The sequence below is a fragment of the Prionailurus viverrinus genome, chromosome D2 (genome assembly GCF_022837055.1).
Source record: "Prionailurus viverrinus isolate Anna chromosome D2, UM_Priviv_1.0, whole genome shotgun sequence".
Classification (NCBI taxonomy): domain Eukaryota; kingdom Metazoa; phylum Chordata; class Mammalia; order Carnivora; family Felidae; genus Prionailurus; species Prionailurus viverrinus.
The window spans coordinates 7,214,983-7,230,228 of NC_062571.1; the positions used below are offsets into that span (position 1 = coordinate 7,214,983).

The 15,246-nt window shown below is 42.5% G+C and overlaps 1 protein-coding gene across 4 annotated transcripts in view; it reads right to left on the reverse strand.

Moving 5' to 3' along the window:
* The window catches only part of ATAD1 (ATPase family AAA domain containing 1), a 79,165-nt gene that overhangs the window by 46,162 nt on the left and 17,757 nt on the right, over positions 1-15,246 (reverse strand). The window contains exons 1-2 of one of the 4 annotated variants that reach the window (XM_047825159.1): positions 10,920-11,052; positions 7,143-7,314 (exon numbers count right to left, since the gene is read on the reverse strand). In XM_047825159.1, coding sequence (XP_047681115.1) covers positions 7,143-7,304 — 162 coding nt within the window. In that variant the 5' untranslated portion in view covers positions 7,305-7,314; positions 10,920-11,052. Of the gene's footprint in view, positions 1-7,142; positions 7,315-8,149; positions 10,578-10,919; positions 11,053-15,246 lie in introns of those variants that run through there. The other 3 variants (XM_047825161.1, XM_047825158.1, XM_047825160.1) reach the window with 3 other exon arrangements.

Here is a 15,246-nt window from a genome sequence, read left to right on the forward strand (position 1 = left end):
GCTTTGTGAAAAGTTTTGATATAAATTAGGGCAAATTCTCCCTCCCCCAATATACATGTCTTGTTTTCAAGAGTGTTTTGCCTATATCTCAACTTTTATTCCTCCATACAAATTTTAGAAAAAAAAATACAACAAAAAAAGCCTGTCAGTATTTTTTCATTGGCATTGCATTTAAGTGTAGCTTTCAATCATTTTGTAATTTTCATTAAAAATGTGTTGTACAGGGGCGCCTGGGTGGCGCAGTCGGTTAAGCGTCCGACTTCAGCCAGGTCACGATCTCGCGGTCCGTGAGTTCGAGCCCCGCGTCAGGCTCTGGGCTGATGGCTCGGAGTCTGGAGCCTGTTTCGGATTCTGTGTCTCCCTCTCTCTCTGCCCCTCCCCCGTTCATGCTCTGTCTCTCTCTGTCCCAAAAAAAAAAAAAAAAAAAAAAAAAAAACAAACAAACAAAAAAAAAAAAAAAAAAAAATGTGTTGTACAGGAGCCTGGGTGGCTCAGTCGGTTGAACGTCTGACTTCGGCTCAGGTCATGGTCTTGCAGTTTGTGAGTTCAAGCCCCATGTCAGGCTCTGTGCTGATGGCTCAGCACCTGGAACGTGTTTTGGATCTTCAGGTTCTGTGTCTCCTTCTCTCTCTGCCCTCTCCCTGGCTCGCACTCTGTCTCTTTCTCTCAAGGATAAACATTAAAAAATAATGTGCTGTACAACTTGTGCTTGTCAGTTATTATGTATTTTTTAAATGTTTATCTTTGAGAGACAGAAACAGAGAGAGGGAGAGGGGAGGGAAGGAGGATGGTTGGGGGAGGGGCAGAGAAAAGGAGACAGGATCTGTGCCGGGGCTCAAACCCCCAAACTGTGAGATAATGACCTGAGCTGAAGTCAGACACTTCATTGACTGAGCCACCCAGGTGCCCAGTTATTGTGTATTTTTGATACTACTGTAAACAGTATCTTTATAAAGCTGCATTTTCAAACCGTGGTGGGTACACAGAAATAGTTGATTTTTGTATACTAATTTTATATCCAGCAGCCCTTAAATTCTTATTAATCCTGACAGCTTTGCTACAGATGTTGTTTACTTTCTACATAGATTATTGTATTATCTGTGTCTAATGACTGTTTAGTTTTTTCTCTTCCAATCCTTCCATCTCGTTTTTTCTTGATTTATGCATCATTAACAGTAAAATGTTACACAGAAGTGATGACAACAGGCTCCCTTGACTTGCTCCTAATCATAAAGGAAATGCTTTCAACTATTTACCATGAAGTATGTTTCCTATAGTAAATTCATTGCATCAGGCTAAAGACATTATCTTCTATTCCTAAGATACTAAGAGCTTTTTACTAAGAGCTTTTCTAAAAAGAATGAATAATTTTAACAAAGGCTTTTTCTGCACTTGAGATAATCATAGTTTTATCCTTTAATCTGTTATTATAGAATAGATATATTTATTCCTCAAATGAAGCCAGCCTTAAATTCCTGGAATAAATCCTACTGGTCATAATATGTTACCTTTTTTTTTTTTTATACACTGCTAAATTCAACTTGCTAATATTTTAAGGTTTTTCTATTCATTTACAATCGAGATCAAGCCCGTGACAAGTTCTAGAATTGTTATTATGCTGCCCTCAGAGTTTGCATCAGGTTGTTATCATAAATTTCTTCTTTATATGTTTCTAGAATTTACCAGTAAAACTTGATGGGCCTGGAGTATTCTTTATCAAAATATGTGTCCAATATTACTTCATAGGTATGAGACTAAGTATCCACGTTTTCTAATCCTACCTTCCTTTGAGAGAGAGCCCATGCAAGTGGAGGGGGGGGGGGGGAAGGGCAGGGGTGAGAGAGGATCCTAAGCAGGATCCACAGCCGGTGTGGAACCCGATGCGGGGCTCGATGCCACCACCATGAGATCAGGACCTGAGCTGGAATCAAGAGGCCTGACGCTTAACTGAGCCACCCAGGTGGCCCTCGTCACCTAATTTTTAAAAAAAGTTTATTTATCTATTTTGAGAAAGAGAGAGTGAGAGTACACGTGCAAAGGGAGGGAGAGGAATCTGAAGCAGGCTCCGTGTCCCGCGCAGACCCTGACACTGGGCCCTATCCCACAAACCATGGGATCCTGACCCGAGCCGGAATCAAGAATCAGAGGCTAAAACAACTGAGCCGCCCACGTGCCCATCGTCTTCTAATTCAGTCTTCTAAGTCAGTCACGGAAATAAATATTTTCCTAAGAGTCTGTCTAGGTTTTTACACTTATTGGCGATTATTTACTTTCCTTATTTTTAACGTCTGCAGCATCGTCATTATGTTTCCTTTATCATTCCTAGTAATATTTACTGGTGGCTTCATTCTTTTTTCATGATTGGTTTTACAAAACTGTCAAATATTTTTGTATTTTCAAATAACTAACATATCGGCTTCACTGACTTTCTTTACTCTGTATTCATTTTCTGTATTTTTATTCACTCTTCTACTGTATATTCATTTCTTATTTGTCTTACCTTGACTATTCCCATTTTTTCATTATTTGTGGGTTTATGTTGAAAATCTTTTCTTGAGCTTAAGTTGGAGATTTAATTAATCTTCTACCTTCTTTTGTAACAAACACTTAAGACTATAAATCTCTGAGTACCATTTAAGACATGACGTTTAATTTAATTATAAATGTTTTCTAAGTTCTATTATATTTTCTTTCACTGAGGAGATCTTCAGAGATGTTTCTTACTTTCCAAGCGTACTGGGGGGCACCTGGGTGGCTCAGTCAGCTAAGTGTCCGACTTCTGCTCAGGTCATGATCTTGCAGTTTGTGAGTTCGAGCTCCACGTCGGGCTCTGTGCTGACAGCTCGGAGCTTGGAGCCCATTTCAGACTCTGTGTCTCCCTCTCTCTCTGCCCCTCCACCCCCCCTTCATGCTCTGTCTCTCTCTCCTTCAAAAAAAAAAAAAAAAAAAAAAAGTCCAAGCGTACTGGGTATTTACTGATCTTACTGTTCTGCACTGGAGCCGGGGGATGTAACAAGCATGCTACCAGTACCACAAAGCCCGATGTCTGCTGTACAATGTAGCAATGGGTCCAATTTTGTAAATCCTACATGAGTGCTTTGGATATGTACCCTGCATTTGTCTGATGCACAATATGCTATACATGGTCACTAGATAAGCTGCTACTTACTTAAATCTGCTATATCCTTACCGATTTTTAAAAAATGTTTCATCTGACCACATCAAAATAGAAAAGCTTCTGCACATCATAAAGGGAAGCAATCAACAAAACTAAAAGACAATCTACTGAATGAGAGAGGTATTTGTAAATGACATATCCGATAAAGGGTTAGTATCCAAATTATATAAAGAACTTATATAATTTGGGGCGTCTGGGTGGCTCAGTCAGTCAAGCATCTGACCTCAGCTCAGGTCATGATCTTGCAGTTCGTGAGTTTGAGCCCCGCATTAGGCTCTGTGCTTACGGTTAGGAGCCTGGAGCCTGCTTTGAATTCTTTGTCTCCCTCTCTCTCTGCCCCTCTCCCATTTGCTCGCTCTCTCTCTCTCTCAAAAATAAACATCAAAAAAAAAAAAGATATTACACAATTCAACATCAAAAAACCCAAATAATCATCACAGACATTTCTCCAAAGACATCCAGATGGCCAAAAGACACATGAAAAGATGCTCAATGTCACTCACCATCAGGGAAATGCAAATCAAAACCACAATATCACCTCACATCTGTCACAACGGCTAAAATAAAAAACACAAGAAACAACAAGTGTTGGCAAGAATGCAGAGCAAACGGAACACTCACACTGTTGGTGGGAGTGCAAACTGGTGTAGCCACTGTGGAAGACAGTATGGAGGTACCCCCAAAAAATTAAGACTAGAATTACCATACGATCCAGTAATTCCACTACTGGGTATTTACCCACAGAATAAAAACACTAATGCAAAAAGATATATGCACCCCTATGTGTACCGCAGCATTGTTTACAAGGGCCAAATTATGGAAGCAGCCCAAGCGTCCATCAATAGATGAATGGATAAAGAAGATGTGGTCTAGATACACAATAGATTACTCAGCTGTCAAAACGAATGAAATCTTGCCATTTGTGACAACATGGATGGATGTATAGGGTATAATGTTAAGTGAATAAGTCAATCAGAGAAAGACAAACACCATATGTGGAATTTAAGAAACAAAACAAACGAACAGAGAAAAAGGAGGCAAACTAAAAAACAGACTCTTAACTATAGAGGAGAAACTGAACTGACAGTTACCAGAAAGGAGATGGGGGCAGGGAATAGGTAAGACAGGAGAAGGGGAATTAAGAGTATACTGATCATGATGAGCACTGAGAAATGTATAGAATTGACCAACCACTGTATTTTGCACCTGAAGCTAATGTAACACTGTGTGTTGACTGTTTGGAATTAAAACAAAACAAAGCAAAAAAACTTTTCATCTACCAATTACTGAAAGCAATGTTAAAAACCTCTCACCATGATGATGGATATGTTATTTCTCCTTATAGTTCGATCGGTTTTTTGCTTTATATATTTTGAGGCTGCATTAATAGATGCACACGAATACAGAAATGTTCTACTTCTTGTTGAACAGAACGTTTAATCATTCCATAATGAACCTTGTTTTCTCTAATATTTTTGCCTTAAAGTTTATTTTTGTTCACCCAGCTTTCTCTTTGTATTTGTATGGTATATGCATTTTCCATCACTTTATTCTCAACAACTTTCTGTATCTACAATTTCTACGTGGCACTTCAACCAGTATATGTCTTAAATTTCTCTTTTTAAACCATCTCACATCTTTATCTTTAGGTGAATTACCAGAGGGTATAGTCTTTTGGAGTCAAAGATTTATGGGACTGTTGTCTCTTGGATACCCTACCTTGGAATAGGCCTGTGCTTTGTGTCCTGAGCTCCTCTAGGCCATAAAAAGAGAAGTTCAAATTCAGTGGGTTCAGCAAATTCTCCTCCAACGTGAAAGCTGGCCATCAAAGCCCATCGTATCTTTTTCGATCTTTGCCTTCAGTTTTTTAGCTGAATTTCTTACTTTCTTGCTAGCTCATGAATACCTTTAAGATGATTTTAGAAAATATTTTATCTAGATCGTTTAGTTGTTCTCAGCAGAAAGGTGAGTCCAGGTATCTAGTTACCCTAACTGACCTATTCATTCTCCACTGGCTTCACTTCATCTCCCCACTTCCTAGATGAAGGCTGACTCTTTGGCCTACTATTCATGGTGTTTGATAGCATCTCCTTCAGGGATCTCATTGCTCCCAATAGTCATCCCCATCTATCACAGTGACAATTACATGAAAAACTCTCAACAAAGTTTGAACATATAACTGCTGATGGTGGTAGGAGGAAGATGGAGGAGTGGTTTGGGGAAACCCCACAAATGATACGTTTTTACAAGAATTACCCTGGGGCCCACTGCATCCAGTGAGACTCACTTCTCTAAGGAGTCCGACTACTTACGAGCATCTCATGGATGCTCTGAGGACTGATCTTTCCTCCAAGATGTACACCTACAATTTTAACTGCTGGATGAACATTTTCCCCAGGATTCCTACCACCAATACAAACTCAATATGCCCAAATCAAGTATCATCTTCCCACAAATGTGCCCTAGCTACTAGTTTCTAAACCTCTATGAAAGACACTCTGAGTCTCCGAGGACTCCAGACAAATCTTGGATTCATTTGTAAAATGTCCTTTTTCTTTTCCCATATAATCATGAAGTCCTTCCAGCATTCTTTTTTTTTTTTTTTTTTTTTTTTTTAAGCGAGGGGGTTGGTGGTGGTGGTGGTGGTTGAGCATCCGACTCTGGTTTCAGCTCAGGTCATGATCTTGAGGTTCATGGGATCAGGCTCTGTGTCAGGCTCTGTACTGAAAACACTGAGCCTGCTTGGGTTTCTTCTCTCTCTCCTCTCTCTCTGCCCCTCCCCCTCCCCCTCTCAAAATAAAATAAACTTTAAAAGATAGTCACATCTCTGATTTTAAAAATTCTGAAAATGATATGACCTGTTAACACTGTGACCTCAGACTGAAGTGGGCTTTCATAGTGTAGGTGGCAGGAAAAGCTGCACTTCAGCTGACACGAGGATATACTTACTTACACAGACACATGGGCGCGCGTGCACACACACACACACACCTGGCAATGGTCAGACATCTCAGAGAGTGACAAAATGACTGATATCATGACATGATTTAGACCTCGAGTCAACTATTTTGTAATAAAATTTAGGGAACAAACTCATACCTGTTCGAACTGCTCTTCAGTTACAAACACTAAGCAGTGTTCGTGACACTGATTCTTGCCGATTTACAAACTACGCGCAGTGCCGTGAGGCAGTCATCTATCCACATCCCGGGTTGCCACACTAGCCCCGAGCATTTTAAAAGAACAAGATTTATTCATCTTTTACCCTTGGCACCAAGAATCTGCTAGGAGCTCAGTAAATGTTTACTGAGTTCACCAGTCACAACTCACAGAAGGAATCTAAAAATTGACGAACAGGAGGAACGTCTTGCCCTCAAACAGCAAGAAAAATTTGAGAGGCTCCTTGAAGGGTTCTGCTTTTTTGAGTAAGAATAGACACCAAAGCAAATATATCATCCTAATAAGGAAATGACCACAAGAGGCAATAACAGAAAAAAATTAAAAACTACTACTTCTTCTAATAACATTTAACAATTTTTAAATTAGAAGTCAGAGTAGTTTGCAAGTGTAAGATCGCACCTTACCAGTATTATCCCATTTCAAATGTCATGCAAAACAAATTGTATACCATTACTAAAGATAAATTGTTTTTCTTCAGTCTGTTGACAAATTTTACCTAGACTCCCTCATTCATCAGCTGACAAAAACCTTCTAATGAACATGTTCACAACAAAACGCTGGAATGTCTTTATTCTTCATCGTTGTTTTATTCTGGTAAGTTACTAATAGAGTTGGAAAGTTGAGAAACGAGCACTTTTTTAAGAAACAATGAAATTAAATACGATGTTCAAACACCTTTTCACACGGCGAACCTCTCAGTGTGTAATTCTACTATACCCCTTGTTCTACGGCCAAACCGCAGCAAAGCTACAAGGAAAGTGACCCTCAGACATCTCACTCGTACCTGTTTCTGAGCTTCCACTTTCTGCTTTCTGGTGGGATCGATTGCATCTACCATCCATTTGATTGTGAAGTATGTCACTGCACCAAAGATCGTCAAACGGAAAATTAAGCCGACAACTTCATTCCGACTCAAGGGACGAGAAAAGGCTTCGGCATGTACCATCTTGATTAACCTTAAAAAACAAACAGAAATGTCACTAGGTAATAACTACATCGATTAAAACTGGGAGACTGAGATGTAGTTCACCCTCAGCAGGAAAAACCTAGTCAAATTCAACAATATCTACCTTAAAGGGTTTATTTTGAGGGAAAATGAATTTTCAAATGTTAAATAAACACATTTTAAGCTCTCTTTGGAAAATGAAGGCACATATTAAAACACTGAAGATTTATTATACTTTTTAATGAATTTTCCTAAAAGCTCACAGAATTTAAGCAGACAATAACTCTAGATGAAAAATGCATTCAATATCTTAAAGTATTTATTTACTCTTTTAAACAGCTTTTAAATAACTACTTCAGAAAATGTAGAGATACACTGACTATAACACTAACCCAACTGAAGAAGGCAGCCCATTACTAGTGTGAAAAGAATTTCTTCTAAGTGCAATGGACAGCAGGTAATTTCTGAGCGAAATTAAAACCGTGAACAGACTTGCTTCGCCCTCAGACTTACTTTTTTTAAATTTAATTTTTTAAATTTACATCCAAGTTAGTTAGCATATAGTGAACAACGATTTCAGGAGTAGATTCCTTAGAGCCCCTTACCCATTTAGCCCATTCCCCCTCCCACGCACGACCCCTCCAGCAACCCTCAGTTTGTTCTCCATATTTAAGAGTCAGACTTACTTCTAAAGGTTTTCAAGGCCTGCTTAAATTTAAACATGACATTTTCTCTATTAATAAGTGACGTTAAAATTTTTGAGCCACCCTATCGTTTCCAACAACCCAGCTAAATATGAAGCAATACATTCAAACATTTTTGAGCCACAAGATTACAGTACTCACCCAAGAGAGGAAAAAAGGAGGCAACATGCCTGCTTTGACATGCATCTCTGAGCAGCTACATCAGTCCCGTACAGGCTTGCAGAAGGCATGCACATGCCTGGCAAAGGCAGTAACCACCCAGAAAACTAAGGCTGTTAGGGGATGATTTGACTATCACATTTTGCAAAATAGGATCTCGGCTTCGAACAATGCCATTAGTCTCTCATAGCACAGGACCGTGCTGAGTGCTATGCTATACGAATAAGAGAGGGGGAGGCAGAGGGAGAGAGAGAATATATTCTGCACTCGGGTGAAAAGGAGTAAGTGAGACTTTGCACGGACAGCTCAGCAACAGGTGAAAATCAGGAACCGCAAAGATTACCATCCATGGTCTTTTCTCCTCTAACATCAGGTTTGCCTTCTCACTCCTACTGCCCAGTTAAAGACCTTCACCGCCCTCCCCTGGGAGAGCTCCGACAATTCCCCAAAGCTTTTCCTTTACTAACAGGATTTCCAAGCATTCAAGGCATCCTAACCTAGCCCCAAAGAGGAACTTCTCACCCCTTCTGTAGCTGGAGGCACTGGTACCAGAAAACGCCACGTGTATTCTCCCTCTACCATATCTGCCTGGTGCCCCAGATAGGCCAGTTCTCCCCCTTTATCCAGGATCAGTCCAATTCTATCCACACCTCAAAGCCTTCAGATCACATTGATATCCTGCATTATTCATGTGGCCCCATTACTGAGCTTATATAATGCCTAGCCTACTCCACCAGAATTCAACTCCTTATAAAAAGGGATTGATATCTTCTCCACGTAAGAGAGAGGCTACTCAGTAATTATCTGTTCAAAAGATGAACTCCGACTGCAGAAAAACTCCCCACACTATCATTCCAACAAAACCGCTGCCAGACTTTTGAATGATTTCCAGAACAAAAAGTCAAGGGTTCCACGTGTCTCCATCACTAGGGGCCATTTCCTTCACAGCAGTACATCATTAACTTCAACTTACTTAACAAAATAATTGAAAGCCTTCGTTTCAGATGAAGAAACTTTGACCTAGGGACATTAAGTGATTTGAGTCAAACCATAAAGCGCCTCCTGAACATGAATATATATATATATAATGCCTACTATATACTGGCATACGATAATGGCTAAGAGACAATGACTTTGCTCAAGGAACACACAGTCCAGTTATTAATTATATTTTTATAAACGGAGCTAGGGAGGAGCCACCTAATTAAACTCTCTCCTCATGTAACAAACTGAAGTGTGCTTTCATCCGTCAGCACGGACTCCTAAAGAGGAGTTAACAGCACTCCGCTTCTGGTAAGAGGAAAATTGACCTAGCTAACCTTCATTCCAACAGGGTACATTTGAAAATGCAGTTGGAACCTGTGGAATCATTGTGTGGGGATATTATTCATACAGGAAGATAAGCCAGTAGGCAAAAATCAAGGTCTTGTTAGCCTAATCTATGAAAACTAGTGACATCTGAATAAAAGGATTCCATTTATTTAAAAGTTTGGGTTGGCAGTGATGAAACCGCCATCTGCTGGATGTTCGCCGAACTGCACGAACAACCAGGGCGATTTTCAGTACATCCCAGACATCGAGACAATGCCACTTTCGAATCCTACAGGGAGTATCATGACATAAAACCTGTTAGCTACACATATTCCTGTATTTAAGTTAGTGCCTGTCGTAGAGTACTCTAGACCTATGGCCACCTCTAAAACAGTAGTCCGTCTTCTACAATGACTTTGAAATCCTGAAATGAAACAAACTTCTACTTGTAGGTTGAAACTGTATATACTTTATTGTACACTCATCTATCATTCATACGACATTGATACACCTGCAATGTTAAGGCCGTTGCAGGAGCCGTGCCACGACAGCAGAAAACACAACCAAAGCTCCATTTGCGTACAACAGTAGGGCATGGGTTTCAATCGTGTATAGACGTTAACGACGAACCAAATGCACACACAAATATGTACATAAACAGACAGTATGACGTACAAACTAAGAAATAAACCCAAACGCTGCCAATTCGCAGTTATCTGTTAGGCAAACGTGATCCCAGGGAGTTTCACTTAGAGAGTTCTCCGTTTCAGGGCAGAAAACTTTTGGAAATCGGACCACCTCGTCACTAAGCAATCGACTGACAGCTGAGGGGCCGAGGGTGGAGTGTTTCGGTCCTATTTCACCGCGAGGTTGCAGAAAGTTTTTCTCAACCCCGGAGTCCCAGTTTCGCAGGCAACAAGGCCCCAGGAACACAGCCTGTGACAATGCCTGCCAACCTTCACATAAAGGACGCGTTATTACGCTCAGCACCATCCTCTGCGAAAGCGTGCCCTGGCCCGAAGAACCGCCTCCGCCTCTGCACTAGGTGGTGGCAGCGCCGGGGCGACAGTCAGACCCGGCTCCCTCCGGCCGCCTCCGCCCAGGAACCCCCGGTGCCGAGGTCGCCCGGGACGCCCCCAAGCCCCCGCAGCGCCCCAGCTGCCTACACAGGTCCCCTCGCAAGTGGCATCAGTCAGAGGGGTAGCGCTAACGGGAGACCTAAGGGCCTAGGCCGGGCCGGAAGCCAAGGCGAGGCCCGGGACGCCCTTGGAGGTTAATCCGCGGGATACCAAGGGCTGCGGGACGCCGGGGGGGCGGCACCGAGGTAGGGCGTGGGAGGAGGGCGCGGTGACCTCTCCTGCTCGGTTTCCCGGAGACCAGCCGGTCCCCAAGGGGGCTCCGCGGGAGCCCGCGCCCGTCCCACGAGGACCCCGCTACTCACCCCAGGGCGGACACTGAGGCAGCAGAAGCCCTCAGCCAGCCTCACACAGGAAGGAAACGCCGCCTGGGAGAGAATGCTTCCGGCGGGAACCGTGACCCGCCCCCTCGCACCGAGCATGCGCCTCCCCGGGCCGACGGCGGGAAGGGAGCGCGTTTCCGGCTCTCAGGAATGGCGGGGGCCGCGGACGGGAGAGGGCTCGCCCCGCAAGCTCTCTCTTGCCCTCTGCGGGACTGAGGCTTCCCGCGAAGCGGGTGTGTCCGCTTGCAGCCCTCGCTCAGGCTCCGGGTTTAGCTGCGGAGCCTCAGAGGTACGATAGGGGAAGGCGCTGATCGCAGAAGGACCCTGCCCAGCTCGCGGGCTCCGGGTGCGACACTGACACATCGGGGAGCCTTCCTCACAGTGCCGAGAAATGCCCGGTGTCTCCGCAGAGTTCTTCCCTGACTCCTCCTCGATCCTAACTCCCGCCCCCAGCCCCTCACCCCACGTGAGGCCGCTGTTCGGTCTGTCCTTTAGCCAAAGCGCTGACGCGCATGGCCACCCCCCGCCCCTCACCATCTGCCTTTCAGTTTCTAGGGTGAGCTCACCCTCCTCCCCCGTCTCCGCACGCTGACAAACACCTGGGGGTGGCGCCTGAAAATCCTGCAAAACAACTTTGCAGCCCACCCAGGCAGGACCGGCATTCGGAGCAGAATAGGTTATCTGCTACCAGGTTTTGCATTTCGGTGACTTCCCTTTTTCTTCTACACCTTCCCCTTTCCAGAATGAGAGACGTGACACAAGAGGTCCCCAGGGAGCAAGGCCCGCGCCTCCTGAAAACACACAGGCTACCAGGGGGCAAGATGACTTTAGCCACTGTTTCCAGATACTTCCTTCAGATAGAGGAGGTGAGACTACGAAGCAGTGAGACGGTTGCTCTCTACCCTCCTCAGGAAGGCAGTTTGTGTCTTTCTGCTTTGGCCATCATCTCTGATATCTGAAATTCTGCAGCCTGATAGGAAAAGTTAGTGTATGCCACCCTTGTTACAAGCGTGTGATGCTGGGGTGAGGAGAGTCGCTGCAGTATATTGAAAGCCTACTAAGTATCAGGCTGTATGCTTCAGGGTGCTTCAAATCCATAATCTAAATTCCTCAAAAAACCCAGTCCTCTGAAGTAGCCATTGCTTTCTCTGTTTTTATAGATGAGCAGATTTTGAGGCTTGGGGAAAGAAACTTTCCTAAGTTCATGGACCTAATTGGCAAATTTCGCTGGCACCAAGTCTGTCTAATTCACACCCTACACTTTACACTTTCTCTTTGAGATAGTAGTTTCATCCCAGTTATGTTTTAAAGTTTCGCTGAAAGAAGACTATGAAATGACAAAATCATAAGGCTTTAAAGGGTGAGGATGAGGTGGCAGGGATATGTAAATATTTTAAAACTGTGATTGGGTTCAATGACAGTTAGGATGGAATTTAATACTCAATGATAATATGAAGATAGGTTTGGGAGAGCTAGACTCGTTATTTAGAGAGGAGATAGAACTTTGGGAAGAACAGGATGATGATGAGACCTGGACGATGTTTACAAAAAACCAAAAAACAACAACAACACAAAAACTCACAAACCCAAACCCAAAAGCCATGGTTGCTCAGCAGTCTTGGCAGAGGCTCTCTACTGGTTCCCTAGGATTATCCTCAGTCTGAGTCGATCTGAGCTTGGATGCTCCTGGAACATGCATTGTCAGAGCTAAAAGGCAGAGAATACTGAAGGAAAGAACTTTAGGTGTCCCCCTAGAGTAGTCACGCTCTCCAGTAAAGGAAAGGAGCTGCAAAGTTCAAGATGGTCATGGATTTCCATCCTTCACTGAATGAAAATGCACCAACTAAAGACCTCACCTGCCTTATGCTAAGGATCAGGGTGACCAGTCTACTCAGCTTGTCTGACACCAAGAGGGTTTTTGGAACTTAGGACTTTGATTGCTGAAACAGAGGAAGTCTCAGGCAAACCATGAAGCGTGGGTCCCCTCTTAGGGACACCTTAAATGAATTCTAGAATGAAGGGGAGCTCCCATTGTGATTGTATCTAGTCTCAATTCACCTGGAGGATGTATGATTGTACAGGAAGTTGTTGGATAAAGGAGCCAAGACGGGTGCTAAAGAGTCTACATGCCCCCAAATCAATGCTGTTGCTCATTCCTTTTCCAGGGCTTTGGCTGGACACCAAGTATCTACACACATACCTCTTGGATGTAATTTACATTTAGCAAATTCTTAGGAAGCCTCTTATGTCTGGGTCCTAAGACGTCAAATTACTGCCTTCCCACATACCATGCATGTTCATTTCCAGCAATCACTAAATCAGTGAGGTTCTTCCAGAATAGAGCTGAGTGAACATATGCTTTTCATCCCAGGATAGCTTTATATAATCCCTGGCAGCATAAAACACCATATTTGGCCCACAGTAGGGGCTCAATAAATAATTCATTATGTATAATATTAATCAGGAAATTATAACAACAGATTTTTTTGTGGGCTTTCTGGGCCTTCCCCCTGTGATCGTTGGAATCAAGATATTAAAAATAACTATTGCATTTATTATTGAAAGTTAGGTTTTGGGTTTTTGTCTTATTTTCTTTCCTTTTAATCAATGCCTCCTAAAACAGTTTATGGCAGTTCTTCGAACCACATGGAATTGAATTATCCCTTACTTTTGTTAGGATGGGAGTGTGATTAATTTGCTCTGCAGCCAAGGTAAATCTTTGTACTGCATCCTGAAGGGGAAGGGATTCCTTAGATTGGGGTTCTCAGATTTCATTGTGGGCCTGTACACTTGGACAACATGGCAAAATGCAGATTCCCAGGTCCTAGCCTTAGAAGCCCCCATTTAACTGCTCTAAGTTTTCGCCCAGGGGTTTGAATGTTGAATAAGCACCTGAGATAGTTTGCACATAGGTGGTTTTGGATCACACTTTGAGAAACTCTGCTCTAGTGAGTGATGATTTTAGATGTATTTTTGCAAAAATTTCTGTTGCCCCAGTCCCCAAAGCCTATCTGGTCAGCTGAACCATTAAGTCAGCTGGGATATATCAAGACATCAAGACAAGGAACCCTCATGATCAGATTCAAAATAAAATCTCTTTGGAAGGAGAAACAAATCTGAAATTTGTGGATAAGTAAGCACAGTAAACCTGACCGTGTTTGTTGTTCATTAGAAATGATTCCCTTGACAGTGATTTAGAAAGAGCAGAACTTTGGGGCTCCTGGGTGGCTCAGTCCATTAAACATCTGACTCTTGATTTTGGCTGAGATCATGATCTCGCAGTTCATGGGTTCAAACCCTGTGTCAGGCTCTGCACTGATGGCATGGAGCCTGCTTGGGATTCTCTTTCTGCCCCTCCCCCACTTGCATTTTCTCTCTCTCTCTCAAGATAAAAAAATAAACTTTAAAAAAATAGAAAAGAGCAGAACTTCAACAAATAGATAAAGTTATATAGCAGTAATTATGCCAGTATAATAGTCACTTGGTAGCCTTGGTTCTTTTAAAAACATTTCATCAGTATAGAATAATCTTCATTATTACTTTGACAAGTTAAATAGAATGGTTGGAGAAGAAAAGTAAAGCAAGAATATGAAGCTGTACCTGAAGCCATAAAAACACTGTGAAAGACCAAGATTAAGTGCTTGAAGCTCCAATAGAAAGAATAAGATGGAGTTGAGGCAAAAGCAATGAAAAATTAAAATTTCAGCAGTTAGGAAGGAATGGAAAGATGAATTGGTAGCCCCATTCTATAAAAAGCACAGAGAGCTAAAAGATGCAATAGCAAAGTTTAAAGAACATGTCGTAAATCTACTTTTCATGCTTCTGTGTTTTCAATTTCACACATAATTTAGGAGCGCCTGGGTGGCTCAAGTATCCAACTCTTGATTTCGGCTCAGGTCATGATCTCATGGCTCATGGGATTGAGTCCCACGTCAGGCTCCATGCTGGCTGTGTGGAGCTTGCTTGGGATTCCCTCTGCCCCTCCTCCTCTCCCCCCCCTCAAAATAAATAAACTTTAAAAAAATTTTTACATGTAATTTAAAATACGCGTGTATGTGATTTTCTAATGTTATCAGGATGGCACTAAGTCACAACCTTACATCGCTACACGATCCTTTTTCTTAAACACTACTGCCAAGTGGACCTTTTTACAGTTTAGGCGAGCAATAAACATCATCTAGAACTTGGGTATTTATTTTATTTTATTTTATTTTTTTAATTTTTTTTTTCAACGTTTATTTTTGGGACAGAGAGAGACAGAGCATGAACGGGGGAGGGGCAGAGAGAGAGGGAGACACAGAATCGGAAA